Source organism: Diabrotica undecimpunctata, chromosome 8 (assembly GCF_040954645.1).
Source record: "Diabrotica undecimpunctata isolate CICGRU chromosome 8, icDiaUnde3, whole genome shotgun sequence".
NCBI classification, from domain to species: Eukaryota; Metazoa; Arthropoda; class Insecta; order Coleoptera; family Chrysomelidae; genus Diabrotica; species Diabrotica undecimpunctata.
In genome coordinates, this window is record NC_092810.1 from 143,795,003 (window position 1) to 143,819,318 (window position 24,316).

Consider the following 24,316-nt stretch of genomic DNA (forward strand, 5'->3'; position numbering starts at 1 on the left):
CTGCTTGACAACGATTTTCCATACTAAGAATTATTTACTTACTAACACATCTTGATCAATTTGATCCCAAATTTTAACCAATCGCAAAAACAGTTGATATTGATATATTGGAGAATTAGATAGTTGTCGTAGTCGTCTCCCTATGATATCCCAAACATATTCTATTAGGTTGAGGTCGGGACTTCTTACAGACCAAACCACTACAGGCCAATTCCAAACCTCCTGACGATATCCCTGCATAGTTCTTGCAATGGGTGGCCTGGCATTATCATGCATAAGCATGAAATTCTCCCCAATAAATGGCGCAAATGACAAGACATGTTCTTATAAAATGTCTATAATATACATTTGTGCTATAAATCGAACTCTATCTATTCGAACTAACTTCGTACGAGCTTCCAAATTAATCTCATCACACACCATTACTGAGCTGGCACCATACTGTACAATCTCTACAGTGTGCGTAGCATTCCTCAGTCCCTAACTCTCATCATCCACCTTTCCAAATTAATTGAGTCATTAATACCCTTGTCTCCAGATCAATACGCCTTTGCGATAATGCAAGTAGACCCGCTGAGCTCTCTAGTTTAAGACAAGCCCTCATCCAAAACGGTTACCGCTAAAATCACATCAATAGGAGCATCTACAGATATCAATCTCCCACTCAATCTCAACCCAAAGACTCAGACCCTCATCATATGAAAGCTTTTCTTGCTTACATCAAAGGTCTCACTGACAAAGTCGACAAAATTCTTAAATGAAAGGGGCTAAAGAAAATATTTAGCCCCCAATAGAAACTTTCATATCTTGTCTTTAATCAATCAAGGACAAAATTCCAAGTGAACAACACGGAGTTTATGAAATTCCTTGTGCAGACTGCCCCCGATGTTATATAGGCCAAACAAATCGTACAATCCAAAATAGGATTTATGAGCATTCCATTACTGTTCGCAATTCCGATTCAACTTCAGCTCTAGGTCAACAACATCTTGATACAGGTCACGAAATTTATTTTAAAAACTCCAGAACCATAGCCCCCATCCTCTTCTAGAAACCAAGAATTATTCGAGAAGCCATAGAAATTGAAAAATGGCTAAATTGTCTTAATAAAAGAGATGACGGCATCCGGTTACCTTTGACATAGAGATCTCTCACAAAGAAAATACCGTCCGCCCGACCCTCCAATCAAAATCTTGCCGTCAGAAATGTTCGCGCCGACCCCCGCGCCAATCTTCGCGCCAATTACGATATTAATGAGCCCTCCTCTGTTCCAAGAAGCAATATGAATATAAATGAATGAATAGTTGTTAGAATTATGAATTATGTATATGAAGAAATGATTTTTTGAGATTTTTAGAGTCTGTCTTTTTAGAGTATTCGTTTGAAGAGAGAATAACGTTTGGAAGAACTTTTTGCAAGTGCACCACAGAATGAATAGGAGTGGGATTTGTTAACTGTTAATAATGGAACTTACATAATTTAATTTTGAACGAACCAGCGCTCTACACGCCCTATGTAAAACCGACTCATGGGCCTATTGATAGTGGTTTAAGTGAGTTAATTCTAGTTATACAGTTAGTTTTTGATGTTATTTTCCATGCAAGTATATTATTAAAAGAAAGTCTTATGATTTTGTGGTTTTCTACTTTTTCAAGCTGAACTCCATTCAGGATTAAATTTGGTGAATAAATGTTAGTAGTTCTTTTTAAAAACTGGATTAAATCGATTTTCTAACTAAAAAACTGAAGGCCAGTTTGAGCTGATCATTCACTTAGTTGATTAATACTATCTTGAACAATGTTGCATATATTGCAGGTACTTTTACCGTAATAGAATACAAATCGATCATCCGCGTAGAAGGTATAAAAGGGACTGATAAAAGGGGCTATATCGTTTATAGCAAGATTAAACAGAGTGTGACAGCACGGGCTCCTGAAACAATATTTTTGAATAATTACCCTCTGTGGATAGGATTTTTACATTCGAAAAATTGAAAGAGTGCCCTGTTGTCTTAGCATGTGTGGCTAGGGAACATCTATCAGGGTGTAACCTAATATCACTCTTGTGAAGAGTCAAACGGCTGGAAACTTTTTGGGAGGTGTGACCTATATAAGAACCTTCACACCCTAAACAACTAAGTTTGTATATAACATCACTTTTATCTGAGTTTAGTACTTTGTCTTTCAATAACTTGTACAAACATCCCACAACTAGAGTGCTTTTCTAAGCAATTTTTATAGTTGTTAAGTATGAGCAAAAATTCTGGTCAATTTGGGAATGACATCCTTAATAAATGGAAGTGATATAAATACATTTTAGTAATGCTGTTAGTCAGTGAATGGGAATCAGAGCCAACATTCATAGTACCTGTTTCTTTTTAAGGAATCTCTTGTGTGTTGAGTATAACAAAGGATGTGTTGAAGATAATTTTCCTGAGTAAGGATTCGGGGTAAGAATTATCTAGGAACAATTGTAAAAAAGTTACACTTTTTTCTATACCAATCGATCGTAATGATGTTATCCAGTTCTCTAGTGAATATTGTGTCAAAAAAAAAGAACAGATTGGTTTTGATCCTTTTTTTCAAGAGTAAATTGAATGTGAGGGTCATAGCTATTCTCTAAGAGCAAAGTCTCACCACCTAGCGGACACGATATAATAATGTCATTAACATACTTTTTAATAAAACAAACGGTAAAAGGAATAACCTGGAGAACATCTTTTTTTATCTGTCCTAGAGAGGAGAATTGAGTGTCCAGATAGTCTCTCTGTTTTTGTTTAATTCTACTTTGTATTCCGTCCTTGCTATTTTCTTTTTTAGTAAAGACAATTTCTATATATTTTTTTCTCTACACCTTTTATGGTTTCCATATTATATCATTTCTATTATCTTAATCTTCGGCAATTACAATTTGGTCATCCGCAAAGAATTTTAGTCTGTATGCTAATTTTAAAAGTTGTATTCAATTCTGCTTATATAAATGACTTACATAGACGGTAATTTTGGTGTAAAAACATTTCTGATCTACTTGAAATGTACTCTAATCATAAAAAAACTAGTCATATATATTAGAAATACATTACTGACTAATTAACCATAATAAATACGTTTTAGTTATCACCTTTAACATTTTAAACTTTAAGAAACTAGTACATTTTAATGCCGACAAAAATGGAAGTTAATCGGCTTTGGTTTCATAATAATATGCAATATTATTAATCATTAACGTTATACAGTTAATAATTAATTGGGAATAATATAATTATTTTTCTGTTATAAAATTCACAGCAAATATGAATATATTTTAATTATAGGATATATTCTATTAAATGTCATTAGAATGTATGTTAGCCTTAATTTAAATTAATTATACCTTACGCGTTTCTAATGAATTGTATAGTAGTACATATACATATCGATTATTGGCACGACAAAGTTTTAAAATAAAAATAGTCGTAATATTGCAGTTGTCAGAGACGATAATTGTAGTGAACCTGTAAAAATCATACGAAAAAGCTGAATTTTGCCAAGAATATTCATCTTGGGACTCCAAAAAAGATGCAAAAACCACGTAAACCACTTTTACCTCCGGGCTTATCCCTAAAACCTCCCTCGTAGTGGGGTAAAAACGCAAAAAAATCGATTTATCAAGAATCTGCACGCCGCAGAAAAAATATTAATTAAAATAATATAAATATAAAAAATGTAGCTGAGATAATTTTAAACAAAAATATCCTTTAGTATTTTTTGTGTAGAATGAACCGTTCTCTCAGAAACAACGCTTGAAGCGACCGTCGATTTTGAATGTCAGCTACAAACACGAAATCAATGTTCAATAAAATTTGTATCAGCTCGACAGTTACAATTTGATATCTTTTGCTTTAAGTGTCCTAGCGACAAAATCAAAATGCGTTTTAAAGATAAAGAGTTGAGCTTTCGTATGTAATTTTTCTATTTCCGCCGAAAATAAACTCAGATTTTATAAAGTTGTTAAATAAATAAACGGGGCGCAATATTTGCCATTTTTTATGATTCTCATGAGATTAGTACAATCTATCTAATTCGTCGACTAGCCACTATGCAATTTTATTAACTATAACCTAAATTTTAAAACTTATAACATGAAATTTTAGTTTTGAGCTTTGGCAACAAATGTGAAGCATTTAAAATATGCTTAAAAAACGCTAGACTTAAACTTTCACATAAAAAAACAATCTAAAACGTTTAAAACGTTTTTTTTTTTAATTATACTAGTACGTTTTTCAGAAGAACCGACTTCTGCTATAAAATAGTACATTCAAAACCATCTCCTTGGAGGCATTTCCTGTGACGTGCGATCGTTTGTAGTGTAAAATATTAAATTCTGCGTTTTTTATTCATATTTCAAATGCCTCATATTTATTGCCACAACTTAAAATTGAAATTGCATGTCATATGCCTTAAAAATTGATCTAAAAAAATCGAAATTTTAAGTTGAGTATAAATAAAATGTACTCAATGTATAAACAATTATGTGGACATGATGGTACCTCACCTGTATCTTCAATCACTTATAGACGCATTTTTTGTAATAATTACAACTATTCTTTCTTAACTCCAAAGAAAGATCAATGCCAGCTCTGCACACAATACAAGACCAATGATGAAGAAAAGAAAAAGCAATTACAGACGCAATATGAAAAACACGTAGCTCGAAAAGAGGATTGCTACAGAGCAAAAGCTAGAGCTATGAAAAAGGCCAATTTTGTATGTGCTACATTTGACTTGTAATGTGTGCTTCATATACCGAGTAGCGACGTGAGTCCAATGTATTACAGTCGAAAAATTTGCACTTATAATTTGACAGTGTATGAAATAGCACCGCCAAATAATGCGTTTTGTTATAGCTGGACAGAGCTTCATGGAAAAAGGGGTAGCTTAGAAATTGGCACCTGCCTCTTTACTTATATTAATCAGCTTCCCACTAGTGTAAAAATGCATTATTAGTGTTTTCAGACACTTGCAGTGGACAAAACAGGAACCAAAATGTTAGCGCTTTGTTACTCTATTTGGTTCAAAAAAATCCCCACTTGATGATTATAGAACAAAAGTTTCTGGAAAGTGGACACAGCTACATGAAAGTGGATAGTATGCACAGCACAGTGCCATTGAACGAGCCCAGAAGTATGTTCCTGTATATACAATGCAAGATTGTCTAACAATATTTTGCATGGCCAGAACAACATCATCAAAAAAGAAACCGTTTGTTGTACAGGAACTCAAATATACAGATTTTCTTGACTTAGAAGGCCTTTCTAAGCTTATTAAGAATAAAACGGGAGACATGAAAAACGAAAAGATAAACTGGTTAAAAGTTAAGTGTTTTCGATACCAAAAGGCTAAACCAGAAATCATTGAGTATTGGTATGATCATACCTCAGAATCCAAAGAGATAAACGTTTTTGGGAGAAGTCGAAAAATACCTAATTTGAAAGAAATAACGCTAAAGGACGCGTATACGAAGATGCGAGATATAAGTTAAAAAAAAAACAAGATTTATTGAAGTTGTGCAAATCGGGTGTGATTCCAGATGAATTTCACTCATATTATTACAATTTACCATCCTCCGACGATGTTCAAGACAATATTCCTGAACCATTACTTGAAGATAGTGATCCTGAAGTTGACATTTAAGTTAAAGATACTTTAAGACAATTTTCAAATTACGCCAATGAGTTCAGACAAAATAGGTTAAGTACAGATTTTTTTTGCATTTTTTTTTAAATTTTTTAACATTTCCTTATTTTTTTTTTCTGATTTTTGACGTTAATTATCTTCACAGTACCACAATCTATGTTATTTTATCGGTTATTAAATGTTTCCTTTCATGTAGTTGTTTTACTGTAGGCTTAAACTTTTAAACTTGATTTTCACAAAACTAACAAAATGTAACTTATTTTGTTTTAACAAAATGCAACTTATCTTGTTTTGGCAGTAAACCGACGTAATATTCTCTGCAAAATTCAGCTTGTTCGTATGATTTTTAAGGGTCAACTCTCTGACGACTGGACTATCATTGCTTCAAATCCTATTGTATTGCAATACGCGGAAAAGCTTTACAAAACTGATAACGAAAATGCATAGAAGATTTCAGTTTTAAAGATACTGCCATTTGCCTGCGAAAGTAAGCAGCGAAACCGACCTGAAGAAATCAACGGAATTACATCCCAATTAGGTTCTCATACTATTTAACTAGCTCTTGACTTCTTATAAAACAACATATTTTATTTTGTAAACCAGATAAATCAGGCTCCAGTTGTTTTGATAAGCATTGCCAGTGATCAGTTTTTAATTAGTTTTACAACTGCACGTATTTCATTTCTTATTTTTTTGGAATCTTCGTATGTTTGTGGTGTTTTATTTGATATGTAATCATGGTGGGCTGTTTTCTTTTCCTTGCATTTTTCCTTCACCTCTGTACAGAACCACGTACCAAGTTTTTCGCTTGGGAGAGATTTGCTTTACCTTTGTTACGCTCAGAGATTTCTGTCTTTCCTATGTTGGCGTTTCTATGCTTTTGTTTTATCTTTTTAAAATGTTTCTGACTACATATGGATATCTGGGAAATTTGAAATCTCCATTTTGCAGAATAGGCGTATTCCAATTTTCGTATAATTTAAAGATTTTTGTACATTTCAGAGATCATTAGGTGTTTCCAGACTTTTGATCTTGATGTATAAAAAATGCAGATCACACTGCATTTTTATTTGCAACCAAAAAAATTTTTTAAATTAACGTATTTTTATTTGAAATTGTGGTTAATTGCCATTAAATCTAGTAAATAATATTAAAACGCTACAAGAAAATAGCTTAAGAATAACATTTAGTGTATTTGCATGTTACATAATTGATACCCAAAATTGGCTGGTTGTAAACAGTGTATTTCCATGTTACACAATTAACCCAAAATTGACCAAATAGTTGTCGTCTGATATAATTAGTGGAAGGTGTTACCTCTTGTTACACAATTCTATTTTCTAAATTTCAACATCAGTACCAAGTCTTTTACAAACATTATTTCTGAACTACGGTCCAAACATACATTTTATTATGTATGTTACTTCCCAAAAGTTCTAAAGGAAGTGTTTTATTGCATTAATACATCCGGTACTACATTATAAAATACATTAAAATAGTAAATTGCCCTCCGTTATTTCCCGCTTTATAGCGCTTTTTAAGCAGTTAATATTTTCTTGCGGTATTATTCAAATTTTCTATCTAAGCGAGAGAGAAATCGGTAATTAAGCCTGGTATTTGAAGAAATATATTCAAATCAACCAATCATGAATGAAAGTAGAACAAGATTTTAGGATATGCAATATTATGTGTGTCTTTTAAGAACATTTTGCATATTAATGTAATCAACGTATATAATTAATTAGCAAATTCCACAAAATCTATATTTAATGGACCTATGTCCATTACTATTTCTTACATCACGTCTACGATTGCGATATGAGATATTTTGTGCAAAACAAAATAAAATTTTCGATAAACCTGATTATTAACTGCAGCAACCACTCACAGTTACACAAAAAACAAAAAAAAATACATGTAGAGGATATTGCTAAAGAAATGTTTCAACGATACATAATTATTATATTGTTAATAGGATAATTTCTATACTCTTGGGCACATTCCTCAAAAAATTGTTCCTGTGGATAACTACACAGGCTTCTGCTATAGTATTTTTGCAAGCGCCACTGAGTAATACAATTGTGGAAACAGTCAGTTTTAGATATGGGAGCCTATGGTATTATTTAAAGGGTACCTGAAATGGGCATTTATAAATATTTTTCTACAGCCGTCGGGAAAATTAAAGTTGAGATATGATTTTGAATCGAAAGTTTCACTTTACACAAATCGTATAGACAGGAACTATTTTCTAGTTTTTTTTTACTTTTGGAACGATTTTGAGTATCTATCTAGGTGGCGTTAACAATAATATCAACTTGTATTTTTATTATGACGCTTGTTATAAGAGATTATAAAGTGAATAGGGAAACAACATCAAAGCTAGAGAGTTCCCCTAGAAGACGTTCTGAATTTAATTGAATGACTAGTTTTCAAGGATATGGTGGAATTATACCGTATTTGCCTCACTACCACCTTCTTTTTATGGGAGGACCAGATTTATGAACAGATAGATGGAGTAGCAATGGGAAGCCCACTAAGCCCGTTCGTAGCCAACCTTTTCATGGAGCATCTATAGAAGAAGGTAATGGACTCAGCATACAAGCCAAGGGTATGGTTTAGATACGTCGATGACACTTTTGTGATTTGAAGTCACAGAGTAGAATCACGATTTCCTGTCTTATATAAGCACACTACATCCAAATATTCAATTTACCATGAAAACAGAGAAAGATCAACAACTGGCGTTCCTTGATGTACTAGTAAATCGAAAGAAAGGTTACTTGGGACATAAAGTGTATCAAAAACCTACACATACGGACAGATACCTAAACAGGAACTCAAATCATCATCCAGGCCAAAAAACAAGGTATCATCAAAACTCTAGCGGAGAGGGCGAAGAGAATTTGTAAACCACAGCATTCTTCATATTGAAAAAGCGCTCACCTCTAATGGTTATACCAGAAGAGAAATACATTTTCAATACAATACAGAGAAAGGTTTCTAGAAGAAAAGAGGAAGAAACAAAATGTATACGCAAAGGGGACTGTTGCACTTTAGTTTCGCGCACAAGTCACTAGAGGATAACAGGACTAAGCGCTTAACGCTAGCTTGAATTTGAATCGGTTAGAGTACCATGTTGGAGTTATATCACTCAGGACTCGTAAATAAAACATAGTGATGAATTGTGTTTTCTGTGAATTGAGAAGAAATAGTCATTCATAAATAAAATTTTATTCAAAAAATTGTTCCTTTCATGGTTTCTATCGCAGAATCATGCTCATCAATGCTCTTAAAATTATTACCAAGGAAATTTTCTTTATAGTCTTCTTCTTGAGTAGCCCCAAGAACTTTAAAACGGTTGTATCTTACCTTCAAAAATGTTAAAATATTTTGCATAGTGCTTCCAAGTCAGTTTCTTCTTTTTACTGGAGTCGTAGTGTTTCAACACAGTTTTTTAATTTTTTTCATTTATAAAATATTTTTTGATAATGTCACTAAACCGACATTGTAAAAATATAGAAGAAATTTACAGTGGTTTAACTGTCCATAAATAGAAATGCGGCGTAATTTTATTTTTTTGTTTCGTACTATTAACTGCATAATAATTTAATATTTAAAAAAAAAGAACCAAACTACTTACCTAAACGTATTTCCTTGCTGAATGGGACACTGCGTAACAAATGGCACACCATCGTAATACTGAGACCCTCTTTGGAATATACCGTGCCAGTGAAGTGTAACTTCCATTCCTTCCATGTGATTTTCTACGTCAATTACTACCTTATCACCTTCACATACTTGAATACTGGGACCAGGTAACATACGATTGGCCGTTAAAAGGGCCCTTTCAACACCGTCAGCTAATACGCATTGGCAATTTGACCATACTGTGTTTGTTGCGTTTGGTGTACATACTTGGCAAGCTCTAGAAGATAATAAATAAATTAAATTATGTTAAAATGTGTTAATTTTTTTTTCAATATAGTAAAAATGAGTACGTGTATTACAATTTAATATCTATAAGGTAAAATATTATTTAGAAATATATCATATTATATATAATATATAACATTAAACTTAAGTTCCACAAGGAAACTAAGTTCCTATAGTTGGCTGTATACCATATATTAAAAAAAATTTCCAATAAAATCCTTTATAAAAAGGCATATAAAAAACCCATTTGGGCTATGTTAAATTGACAAAACGTTTTCGGAATAAGTATTCCATCATCAGTGTCCTAAAAAGTATTTAACCACTTAATTAAGAAGAACATGAAATAAATTAAGTTTTGACTAAGGTTAATGTAAAATGTGGTTAATACTTACAGGTTAATACATGGAAATAGCCAGTAAATATGGGGGTAAAAACCCTTTAAAAATTGCTAAATGAAATTTAGTTTACATTATGTCTAGTTTATAATTAAGATGGTAAAGTTACCGTTGGATTGGTAACATGGCGACATATGACTCTACATTAAGTTGCAAGTCCTGAGACGGTATGTCTACGAGGACTTTATTAAAGCAACTGATTGAAATGACAATCTTGACAGGTTATGACGGAAGTTGTGACAGAGCAGTCGGTGTAACTGTATATGTCTATTTAAGACAGAAGCCAACGTTGTTTAAAAATTGTGAAAGTTGAAATAAAAATAAAATTATAACAGTATCAACCATCAATGTTATTGTTTTAAATTATGTATGTGAGATGAAATTGTGGTGAGAAAATTATGTGATTATAGTTAGGCAACCAACTATACAGTGTCAAGTAGTGTGATGAAAAGATTCTAATATAAGGCCCTTTATGTTTTAATAACATTTGGTACCTGGAAAATGGAAACTAGACACAGGTGGAAAGTTGGGTTCTTGAAAAAGTATAGGAATTAAAATATTTAATATGTGAGAATGTTATTCAATAAATGAAATAAAACTATTGTAATATAAAGTTCATGTAAAAATTGACTTATACCTCAATTATATTAGGCCCTGTATGTCAAAAAACAACATTTGGTACCTGCTAAATGTAAAACATTTTTTGTTTACATAAATGACAACACACATATTTTGTGTGTTGACAAGTATATGAAATGGACAAAATTTGATGGTTGGAAGTGGTTTTGTAATATATTGATCGTAAAGTACTCAACTTATAACTTGAGAAAAGTATCTGTTATAAAGCAACACTAGGTAGATAGGAAAAATAAAAGATTAAGTTATAAGTTGGTAAGTTAAATGAACTATTGGTCTATATTGACTATAATAGTAAAATGAAATTGTTGTAGGTGGCTCTGTTAAATTTGAGTAAAGAGAATGAAAATCAAGGTGTTTTGAGAAAATTGTGATAAACGGATAGGCTACAGAAGGCTGAGGTCCCCAGAGAACCGAAGCCAAACCCTGAGGGAGTTGTGTAGAGAAGTAGAATAAGAATTTAATAATCTGGAAGGGGGGGGGGGATGACGGATGATCTGATCTGAATCAATATATATAACCAATACTTTCCATGCTTCTATTTCGACACTTCCAAATTCGTCTCAGGACTTACAACTTAATGTAGAGTCATATGTCGCCATGTTACCAATCCAACGGTAACTTTACCATCTTAATTATAAACTAGACATAATGTAAACTAAATTTCATTTAGCAATTTTTAAAGGGTTTTTACCCCCATATTTAGTGTCTACTTCCATCTATTAACCTGTAAGTATTAACCACATTTTACATTAACCTTAGTCAAAACTTAATCTATTTCATGTTCTTCTTAATTAAGTGGTTAAATACTTTTTAGGACACTGATGATGGAATACTTATTCCGAAAACGTTTTGTCAATTTAACATAGCCCAAATGGGTTTTTTATATACCTTTTTATAAAGGATTTTATTGGAAAATTTTTTTATTAAACTTAAGCTTTTACCAAACCGACCGATTCAAATTAACTCCAATCATTCATACGGATTCAGTCAACAACAATACTGTCTATTAATAGCTTGCATGTTGTTGAATGTACAAACAAACATATTAGACACTCTCAAGAAAACTATAATTGAAAGTGAAACGCAAAGGAAACAGATGCTTTAGAAATTCGTGCTTTTATTGGATTAATCTATTTGGCAGGTGTTTTGAAAAGTGACAGGTTAAGCACAGACGAAGTTTGGAATAAAGACGGTACAGGAATTGACATGTTTCAACTAACAATGTCCAGGTACCGATTTTAATTTTTACTACAGCACCCAAGGTTTGATGATATAGATTCACGTGAGGAAAGAAAACTATTAGATAAATTTTGTCCCTATTAAAAAAATTTGAGGTATGTAGAGCTCGATGCAGTTTTAAACAGTATATATCTAATAAACCAAATAAATATGGATTAAAAATTTTTGCGCTAGCAGATTCCAAGAAATTTTATACCTGCAATTTGGAGCCATATTTGGGACAACAACCACCAGGTCCTTTTGTTGTTTTAAGTAATTCTCTATCTAAAGTGGTAAAGAGATTATGTGAGCCTCTAAGAGGAACAAAATGGAACATTATTGCGGACAATTGGTTTTCAAGCATACCAATAATCCAAACCTTGCTTTGTGATTACAAAATTACATTCCTAGGAACAAATATCCGACATATCTGTGTCTAACTTAGTTGACAAATGGTGGCATAAAAAAATTCTCCAACTTAGCTATAGAATTTCTTCCAATCTAATTTCAATATTCTTAATTCCCAAACCAAAGTTTATTTCTCTACTTTTGATGATAAAAACGTCATTCAATTTCAGACTTAAATAAAAAAAACTCATATAAACATTTTAATATTCAGATGTATCGATTAGGTTTAAAATTTTTAAACGTGAAATTCTCAAAAGTGGCTCTAATTTATTAACATAAAATTTGGCCCTTCGAGCCGGATTTGACACAAGCTAGATCTTCAACCCTATTTGATATAGGCAAAACGCTAATTATATTGGAGAAGTTCTTACAATTTATTTAATCCAACAACAGATACCTGCATTTAACCTTTTGACTGGATAACAGCGGATCTCAGTGGCCAACAAATAATACGCAAAAATATACTATGATTCTTACAGAAAAACTTCATCAAGTTCCAAACACAAGCTCTTTTTTTATTAACACTGTCAACAGATTCGACGCCTGCATTATTGAGCTAATCAATAAATAAATTGATATAAGGTTGAATGCTCGAATAAATGAACTTTGATCAAATAAAAGGCTGATATCGAGCACAGTTTATTAATTAAATCTTGCTCAAGTACTTTCAATTCCTAGAGCGTCAATTGACGAAATGCCCCTGAAGATGCTCTAGGAAGCGAAAGTACTTGAGCAAGATTTAATTAATAAACTGTGCTTCATATCTGCCTTTTATTTGATCAAAGTTAATCAATAATTATTCTTCATTTTTGAAGTTACAACATATATTCGTTTATATTTTAAGGTATATGAACAATCTTAGAATTCATGGGAGCTCCTCTAGCCAGCTGGGTCCTCTAACTGTCCTTAAACATAACCAAGCACTTTTCTTTTGACTCATACTATACAGCGATACTATTTATCTGAAGATTATTACCAGTTACCTACTTCTTAGTCTCTTAACAGAAGAATCAAAATATTATCTCTACATCTCTTTTTCGACACCACACACAAGGTAATACGTATTGGAGGTCGACTACAACCTTTCAATTTGATTTTAGTAAAAGACAATCAGTTATTCTCCCTTCAAAATGTCACCTTACAACCATCATAGCACGCTCTGAGCATATTAGACCTTTACACACCAGACCACAAGACGACATTAGCTTTGAGAGGAAGATTTTGGCCTCAAGAGGAACGTAACCTGGTAAAACGTGTGGTTTGCGAATACATACAATGTTTTAAGGTAAATCCCAAATCTGAATCACACCTCATAGGAAATCTTCTTGCTTCTCGTGTTACTCCCTCTCGTTTTTTTTTTTTCGATAACTGGATTAGACTACGCTGGCCCATTTCTACTACGTGATCAAAAGGGTAAAAATTTCAAGACAACTAGAGCTTACGTTTCGCTTTTCGTGTACTTCGCCACAAAGGCTATACACTTAGAGGTAGTCAGCGACATCACAACTGAGTGCTTCCTAGCATGCCTATGTCGTTTCACTTCGAAACGTGATAAATGCAATGAAACACATTCTGACAACGCGACTCCATTCGTAGAAGCTAACAACGAAATAAACACATTTCTTTCTTCTCGCGGGAATAGTATCGCAAATGGTTTGTCACAAGATGGTATTCAATGGAAGTTTATACCTCCCAAATCTTCTCATTTCGGGAGTCTTTGGGCGTCTGGGATTAAATTCACAAAACAACATTTAAAAAGGGTAATGGGCAATGTTTCACTAACTTTTGAAGAATTTAATACAGTATTATGTCAGATGGAAGCCTGCCTTAATTCCTGTCCTCTTTGTCCTCTTTTATAATTATACCAATGATATAACTTCTCTCAAACCCGCGCACTTTCTGATTAGAGACAACCTGATGGCGCCACCTGATTGCCAGTTACATGATGTGGCTAAAAATCGACTTTTAAGGTTTCAACGACTACAGTTAATGGTGCAGCATTTTTGGACTAGGTAGCCCAAGGAAAACGTATATTCCTTACAAGCCCGTATCAAATAGAAGACCAATTTTTTTCACAGTTAATTAACGATGGTGCTATGGTCCTCATTAAAGAAGACGAAGTCCTCCCACTAAGATGGAAATTAGGACGAATTTCTCAAATACATACTGGTGATGATCAAGTTATTCATGCCGTCACTGTGAGGACTTCTACCAGTGAATTGAAACGTTCTATGACCAAAACTTGTGTCTTGCCGAATTATTTCATTTTTTTTAAACCGCTACAGTGATTTAACGCCGGGACTCTATGTTAGTGACAAAACTGGACCTGTTCTGAACTCTTGACGTCGGGACGAAGAGTACGGGTGACTGGCCATACACCGAAGAAAGACACAGTCCATTAAAACCTAATCTCTAAAACTCTTAAAAATTATACTAATTTATTAACAACCAGCTATGATATAAGAAACTGAATATAAGGCAGTTAAAAAGAAAGAGAAACAACTATTGCATATGGCGGAAATAAAAATGTTCAGTTGGTTGAGTGGATTGACAAAAAGTAGAAAATTAATTATAAGTCTATTAGGAGTCCAATGCTAGGGTCTAGGGGTGGTACCAATTGATGCCAAAATAAGAGAGCAATAGTTAAGATAGTTCATACATGTTTAACGTCGAAAAATTAATCATCCAGTATGATATTTTTGGCAAGCTTCCCCATCAGATACTAGGAAGGAAAAAAAAACATAACTAACCGAGGCAACGCTATGTCCATTTGATGACACTATACCTAAACAAATTCTAAAAAAATGTTATCTAGTGACATTGTTTAATAGAAAATGATAGAGGTAATGGATTTTGACAAGAGCTACGAGTCATGCCGATGCAGTACACAAGTTTACCTGTTATTTACAAGGTCATAGCTCTTGTCAAAATCCATTACCGTATAAAGATGCACAAAAACCATCTCTAGCAAGTTTGATAAGAGCAATTGAATTACAACAATTATATAAATTGTACTCATCGAGCAACTGTGTGAAGACTATATTAGGAACAAAAGAGCTGTTCTAGCTGATAAATTACTCTAAAACTACTAACTACTGACTACAGAATGAAACGTTTAAATTTTAATCAACACAGCTGATAAGTTTGGATCTACTCAAAAAGTTCGGTGCTAAATCCTTTGCTCCACAATTCAAGGCAGCTCTTACCGCTAATATAATCGCATACAGAATCGAATGTTACTCTAGAGCATGATGGAATAAGACATATTCAACACAAGCGAATGAATTATTGAAATCTTTAGTGCTAGTTCATAGCAATAGTTATCCGGGGCTTTCAATGGCGAGAAATCGGAAGCAGCGTTACTAAAACTAAAAAATGGAAGATCACCTAGTTTTATTAATATAAAATTCAGAGTTTTCAATACACTGAAGCCTAAGGACGACGCATTGGTAGACTATTTTACAGATATTCTTAGCTATAAAAATCTGCCTAGAGAATTTAAGAAAGCAAATATTATCGCGACTCTTAAGGTAAACCAGTAAATAAACTTAAGAGACCTATTGCCATACTTAACACCACCTATAAGTTCTTAGAACCATTGATTTGCAACATAATAATCTCGTTGGTGCTTGACGAAACATCGAGAGAATGATTCGAGGTGTGGCAAAAGATTGGTGCTGAATTTATCGATAACAGCAGTATGCGAAACAGTATCGCGACAGAGACTAATGTTTCCATTTTAAATAAAGTCACAAATCTAAAGGCAGAATAAAAAATAATTCATTACGAAATAATAATATTTAAAGTGACATAAATTATACAGTTACTCTATTATGGGCGCCATGTTAATGGCGGTTTGAGTACCATTTTAGGTGGATGGCTTTTGTCGAATAAGGTCGATTGCATATCCACAAGCTGAATCTTATTTTAATCGGAAGAATATGATGTTACAATATTACAGTAAAAAGTTTACCACGGGAACCTGTCTATGACATATAGAAAATTATTATAATTAAATATTTTAAATTTCTATTACGATTAAAAACGATTTAATATTGTAAAATATATTTTAATGCTATGACATACATAAGTCAAGCTTACTTTTGTGACTTTTTTTAGTATAAATAAATAATTAACGGTAGTTAAACGAAAGAATAAATTGGTCACAAATAAAAAAGAAATTTTTAATTTATTTACAAAATATTATAAATAAGCATGTTTCTGTGGTAAAGTTTAGGTAAACCTTTTACTGTAATGCTTTAGCATCATATTCTTTCGACTAAAACAAGATTCAGCTTGTGGGTAAGAAATAATCAATGTGTTTTGAACGTTAAGTTCAGACGTTCGTCAAGTCTATATATTCCAAAATGCAACGGTATATCAATTTGCTTATGGGTTTTTTAAAATGTCAAACCTATTGAAAATTGGCCTTGAAAACGCTAAAATTGGCTTTTTTCGACATTTTTCATCGTTTACTTAAAGTAAGCATTTAGAAAAATCCAAATTGTTAAAAAAGCTTTGGGTTTTGAGGCGAGAAAATCAAATTTTTGTAACTGGTTTAAAAATTGTTATAAATAAATAGATTGCCATGGAAAATTTTCGGTAAATTTTTTAACATAGCAAATTGACTTCGTAATCTATCGATTTAAACTAGCTTGTGGGTATGAAATCGAACTTTTTCGATAGAAATAGTGTTTAACGTAACCTAAGAGACTTGTTCAACCCTTAAGAATGATATTCGGCAATAAAATTCATTGGGGCGAGGAGGATTAACTCGTATAAACAGTAATCACTCACCCATTCCTAATACTTCAGACTTCATACTCCAGACTTCATACACTTCACTTCTGATAGTACTCTAATGCGCTATAGAGGCTCTCATATCTGCAAAGTGCTTATTATGTGGAAGTTCTGGATACAAGGACTTTCACACGAAATCCTACCCCAAACAATGCAGGCCAACGTAAGGCGCTTCATTCAGGCTATCCCTAGTGACTTATCTTCGATCTGTATTGCTTTCTCGGGTCTCGAGTCCCCTACACTAAATACACTACGATGCAAAAAGTTAGCGCGGTGTCTCCTTTTGATAGAATCGATTATCAAGATTTTTATTATTTGCTGCTTGGGTCTTCTGTGCTTCTATCTATGGTACTCACCATACTTCTCTTCATATCCAGTACCCTTATTTGTTTTAGGTCTCTAAATAGAAACCGTTCAGCGAGGTATCTGGGCATGGGCACGTTTGCAGTTGTGTGCTGTTTGAATCTTCTTTTTGTTACTATGACTCGTGTGTCCCCATGCGAGAGATGAATATGTAATTATTGGTAGTATGATGCTGTTTAGCAGTCTTAATTTTGTGTTTATAGTTAATTTGTTTCTTCTTTTCCTGTGAGTCTTCTTATTGTGGCTCTGGTCGTTGCTGTTTTCTGGACTGTCGCGTTAACCCCTTCCCCTCCATCGTATCCACGTATTTTTACAGATATTCATATAGGGGATATTAATGTACTCTGTAAAAGTGGTAGATTAATTTGGATTGCAGTAGGATATGGATATCCATACGGTGATATCATGGTTAGCCATTTTTTTTTAATTCCCAGAATAATGTAAACAGCTCAAGGTCAACGTTCAGTCTGGTGGCACGCAGCGGCAAGATATTTATTTAGAGCTCGTTTAGAGTTTGCTGAGAGAGCACGTGTTCTTTTTCTTGCCTATTAGGTACGTAATTGTGTTTCATATTAGTAAAAATGGATTCGGATCTCGAGAGTGAAAATGATTTGAGTTATAAAATGTCTAATAGTGACTTCGAGAGCGATTCAGACAGCAATTATTCATCAACGGATGAGGAAGAAGTCATTGATGGGGTACAAATGAGCGGGAGGCTAAACAGCCGTTACAGATCAGTTTGATGATAAGCTTCCAAGAGATATACCCGAATTTCGCTTTGACTATAACTTTCATCCAGATATTGACTTTCAAGATTGTATGGAAACTGTAAACTGTTTTGAGTCATTTGTAAGTAGCAGTATTGTTAAAAAACTATGCGAATGGACCGATCAAAGAGCCGATAAATATTTTAATGATAATCCACACACCGCCATGAAAGTTTTTGGTCTTACTTATAAACCAGTGACAACGTCTTAGATGGGCTGGCCATATCCATAGACTCCCTAATAACCGCCTTGCCAAATTAATATGGGAGGAAGCCCCCACAGGAAGAAGACCCTTAGGACGTCCACGAATGCGATGGAGAGATAATATATGGTCAGATCTAAGAACAATGGGGCTGCCCACTGACCCAACTATTATGGACGACCGTTCAAGATGGAAGCAAGTTGTGCAGTCAGCCCAAACCCACCCCGGGTTGTAGTGCTACGAGAAGAAGAAGTGACAACAGAAGAAGTGTATGTATTTATAGCGCTATATTTTTCATAAATCTGTTATGAGCCGAAATCGCTTTTTGGCAATTCTTAAATTCCTTAGATTTTCACTACCAGAACTTGTCAAAAGTAATGCACCGCTTAGCAGACTAGGCATTTTTAAAGCTCTTATTAGAGATAATTGTCAAAACTTAGTAAACCCAGGACCAGTTTTCGCAATAGATGAGCTCCTTATGTTGTATAAAAGTCGACTCCATTTTCGACAGTACATAAAAAACAAAAGAAGTCGATTTGGCATCAAAATATTTTCCTTATGTCTCAGTGAGTCTGAACTGTTCCCAACTCTAACACAAAACTTTCTATCTGTTAAATACGCGTCGATCCATCTCAGTAATTGACCGCGGATACCAAGGTGTTCCAATTTATGTAATAGTGTTCGCTTTGGAACTCGATCAAAAGCTTTAGCAGAATCGAGGTAAATAATGTCTACCGGGGCTTTTCTGTCTAATGCTTTTGACCATTCATTGACACACCAGAGAATATTTGTCATTGTAGAACGTCCTTTGACAAAACCATGCTGCTGTTCTGGTATAACCAGTTCATTTTGCATAAAATCAGAAATTGTCTCGGCAATAATATCTTAGAAAGCCATTATCTTAGATATTATAGGTGTTAAGCTAATAGGACGATAGTTATTAGGATTCAATTTGTTCCCTTTTTTAAAAATAGGTGTTACAGATGCAGTTTTCCATACAGGAGGCAAAATATGTGTGGTGAATGATAAGGACATAATCACATATAGTGGGTAAGCTAAAGCATCAGAACATTTCTTTAAAAATAAAGAAGATATTAAGTTGAGACCAGGAGACGAATTATTTTTAGGCTTTCAAGATGATGTTAATATACTAATAAATATAAAAGTAATCTAAGATACTTTGGATTTGGACACATTAGGACACAGTAGAAGAAAAAAGGTAAAGAAAGAATGATAAAGGCAGTGTAACTAATAACAGGTAAAGATCTCCATGACGATGGAGACACTAAATAAAGAACATGACTGGTTACTCATTAGTGAAAACGAAATAATATGCCCAAGGAAGATATAAATTAACATGAATAGTCAATGGAATAGAATGAAATTACTGTATGCTTAAGAAGCATAAAGCAGAGAGAAGGATATTAATCGATATGGCTAAAATATTATTAAATATTTTGCTATAAATATATGCCTTTAATTTTCCTACATCTTTTTTCACGTAAATAAAGCATTTCTTGTTTTGGATTAGTCTAAACGCAAAAAAATATTGGATGCTAATGGTGCAAAAAGTGTTTATTGCACTAAGCGTGTTGGCCAACCTAGCCTAACGACCTAGTTGGACAATTTCAGATCGCGTGCAATAAAAACTTACTACTTGAACTTGTTGCATAAATAACTATTAACTGCCAAATAATGTATCGGCATTACCTTAGAACTCTCATAAATATTTTTTTATTTAAAACTAACTGTCAAGTAAATAAAAATAAAGTAAAAATTGAATAGTAATTAAAATCGGACGGAAGTGCTTTTAAATATCCATTCAATGTTTATTACAGTCGTGACTTACATTGTTCCAAAAAAGCGACCGTATTGTAACAAGTGAATGTGCCCATAAGGGGTGTTTCAAACTGGTTACCCTTGAATAAAACCAAGTCATTATAAACATAATGTCTATTTAATTTTTAGTAACGTTATTGCACAAAGGTTGTTTTATAATAGAATTATCATTACGATATATCTATATCAAATTAATTCATAGCAGGCCTCAAAGCGATTGATAATAATGCAAAATTTCTCCTATTTATATTTTAATATACCGATTTACTAGTCAATTTGTTCCACGCTATCTGATAAGTAAACTACACTCTAGGCCAAAATTAACCGGACACCTTAAAAATGGGTAATTTTTAATGTCTTATATCTCCTAAACCTGTTGTCCGATTTAAGTGATCTTTTTAATACATTATATCGTTATTCATTGGCAATATTGATATATTAATATAGTTGCTAAACAAGTAAATTTTCATTGTATACCGGGTGTACGAATTAAACTGTGTTTTTTTCTTAAAGTTTGCATCACCCTGTGGAATATTCTAGCATTTATAAAATATTGAAATTAAGACCTAACTATAGCCTCATGTTTTCTCAACATTTTGTTTTTTGATTCATTCGCTTATGTTGGATAATACAAAAGTTAGGTAGTTTAACAACTAGCCATGTTTTTCATCAATACAGACGATTTAACTCACCAGCAAAATTAACCCCACCACCTTTATTATTGTTTTGTTTACATTAGCTGTGACTTGTGTCATTGAAGGATTTTTGACATATAGTCGTTGTACGACATTGTTGCAAATCTGTTTCCGTGTTAATAACAATTCTTGAACAATTTGTAATTAAAGTTAAATTTGTAATTAAAATTGTAATTTTATAACATTGTGAGCGAATATTGTTTCAAGTTGAAATTTTAGTGCTTATTTATTGTTTGTGATTTTAAAAATGCCACTCGTTCGAACTGAAGCTGCTAGGGCAGTGGCTTTAGTTGATGCTGGTTACAGTCAACATCATATCGCTGGTATATTCGATGTACCCAGAACTACGGTACAAGATGCCATCAGACCATTTCGGGAGACAGGATCGTATAACCGCAAGCCAGGTCAAGGCCGAAAACGATGCACTTTAGTTAGAGATGACCGCTTCATTGTCACTAAAGTATTGAGAAATCGCCTTTGTACCGCTCCTGAAGCTCGTAGGTCTCTTCTTGAGGTGAGAAATGTTAGTGTGAGTAGACAGACGATTAGAAGAAGACTGTCAGAAATAAACTTAAGGGCTTTTCGTCCAGCTCGCGCACCACAACTGCTCCCACAACACCGTAGGGCTAGACTTCATATTCCGCGAAAATATGATAACTGGACTATGGCAGAATGGAAGAATATACTGTTCTCAGATGAGAGCAGAATAGCCCTAAAAGGTCCAGATGGGCGCTAACGTGTCTATAGGCGTCAAAATGAAAGGATTGCTGCATGCGCTATAACCAAAACAGTGGCTTACCGAGGAGGGTCAATAATGATTTGAGGAGGTATTTCTTACGAAGCGCATACTGATCTTGTTGTGTTCGGCAGAGGCAGTGTGAATGCCCAAGTCTACGTGCAAGAAATTCTCCAAGACCATGTCATGCCTTTTGCACCATTTATTGGAGATAACTTCAGACTAATGAATGACAATGCACGTTGCCAAACAGCAATATCTACCCGTGAGTTCCTTAATGAGGTCGGGATTCAAGTTCTACCATGGCCCGCACACAGTCCCGATCTTAACCCAATTGAGCATATCTGCGACAACCTCAAAAGACGGGTAAGAACAAGAGTACCAGCCCCTGCATCCTTTGAAGAGCTGAAGACTGCTGCGGTAGAGGAGTGGCACAATATCCTCCAATCTGATTTCCAGGATATCATGAATTAATTACCAAACCGGCTCCAAGAAGTTCTAAGGGCTAGATGCGGCAACACTTATTATTGATACCCAATTTTTTTTCAATTAGACTTTGATTTCCAAAATATTGTTAATTTGAAATTAAATGGAGGTCCCATTAACAACATTACATATGCGGACGACACTGTGATCTTAGCCGAAAATATTGAAGATCTTCAGAGACTGGTGACCAGAATAGCGGAGTATGGAAAAGAGTACGGTCTAACAATGAACGTTAAGAAGACAAAATTTTCTAATAAACGCAACCAACGTCGACAAAGTGGACACATATGCATATCTGGGATCAATGATTGACTCCACAAATGATTACATTTAGCTGCTATGCACAAGGAATTTAAAATTGGAACTAAGAGTTAGGTTGGCGTAGTGCTATGTTTTTTCGACTTTGATTTATGGACTGGATTCTTGGACTTTGAATGCGACATCAATGAAAAAACTGGAATCATCCAAGCTGTGGATGTAAAAAAGAATTCTGAAAATATCGTGGACAGAACACGTCACAAACAAAGACGTTCTGAGAAGAATAAATAAAGAAATAAAAATTTTAAATACAATTAAAACAAGAAAATTTTAATATCTCAGACATATTACACGTGGAGAGAGATACACCTTGTTCCAATTGATTATGCAGGGATAGATCCAAGAAAAAAGAAGCATAGGGAGGCGTAGAATGTCATGGCTGCGCAACCTGAGAGAGTGGTACGGATGTACATTAAATGTCTGAGTAGCTATGATGATTGCCGACCTCCGCCGCGGAGATGGAACTTGAAGAAAAAGCGAGTTCTGGTTGCCAATACTAAATGAAAAAGTCAATAATAGAAGAATTAATAGAAAGTAAGAGACATATCTACATAAATAATACATACACAAAACACAATAAATAAATATATAATACATAAACATATAATACTCAATCACATAATACATAAACACACAATATTTGAACACTCAAAACTATCAAGATTTGGGATCATCCGGAGGGTAACACCACCCAGAGAATTTTCAACTAAAAGCATGGTTGTTTTGCTTACAAGATCGAGGTCAAATAAGGCAACCATCAACTTGGAAAAATAATCGTCAAAAACATCAAATAACGATTATTACAAAATGTAATTTTCATTACAATCAATTGTGACATTAATAATACAAAATAATACACGAAAAATTAAAATCGTAAACTATGTAAAGATTACAATATTTTTATTAAACATAATTTATACAGGAGAAACAGTGATAGTAAGAAAGCGACTAATCATCTAACCAAACAATCATCGCAACCTGCATAATTTCAGAATGGAAAGCTCGCAACAGATTCCATTCACACACGTAGATAATAAAGGAAACCCTAACGATTACAAATACATGTTTGAATATGGAAATTTAACAAAGTAAGAAAAAACTAGTAATTGAATAAATCATAATGAATTAATTAATAAACAATTATTGTTTAATAACACTAAAGCGGCAACTACAATTTGCATTTGCCTTTAAAAGAAAGGTTCTACGTAGGCCTCGTATTAAATATATTACTTATATAAATAAATTATTGTTTAATCGATTTGAGTTTATAAAGCACTTTAAATAGTATAGTCACACCAATGCAATAATAAGGAAATATAAAACTGAGCATCTGACTGTATCATTCTTGATATTTACTGAACCCAGACGAGTTTTCTTAGTATGATTTTAGAAAATATATTAAATGAAATTCTAATCACCTCCAACAAAAAGCAGAGTCGACCTTTAAATATGTTTTGAATTTCAACATTCATTATACGGAACAAAATTTTACACAAATTAATACAATGTCACAGCCATTATTTGACAACCACGTCTAGTCTGATTTATATACAGAACCCCGAATACCTTTAAATCGAACAAAACGAGCTAGTCTAACGTATCTTATGCAAGCACTGCCTCTCAAAACTTTTACAAATATTCAAACAAGGATCAAGCAATTATCTTTTGGATTCATAAGGCAATAGTCCCCATTTCTCCATTGTGATTTTACATTTGGACTCTTTGAGTCGCAGACAATTAAAATTTAGAGTTGTTAGGATCCTCATCTACTTTATTTTAGTGTATTATGCTAGTGTTGATGTACTATAATGTTCGCTATTTCTTTATTATGGCTAAATTGCT

At 33.5% G+C, this 24,316-nt stretch overlaps 1 protein-coding gene across 2 annotated transcripts in view; it reads right to left on the bottom strand.

The window, feature by feature from the left end:
- The window catches only part of LOC140448165 (uncharacterized), a 260,626-nt gene that overhangs the window by 102,577 nt on the left and 133,733 nt on the right, over positions 1–24,316 (bottom strand). For both annotated transcript variants that reach the window (XM_072541273.1, XM_072541274.1), the window contains exon 3: positions 9,316–9,600. In XM_072541273.1, the coding sequence (XP_072397374.1) occupies positions 9,316–9,600 (285 nt within the window). The remainder of the gene's footprint in view (positions 1–9,315; positions 9,601–24,316) is intronic.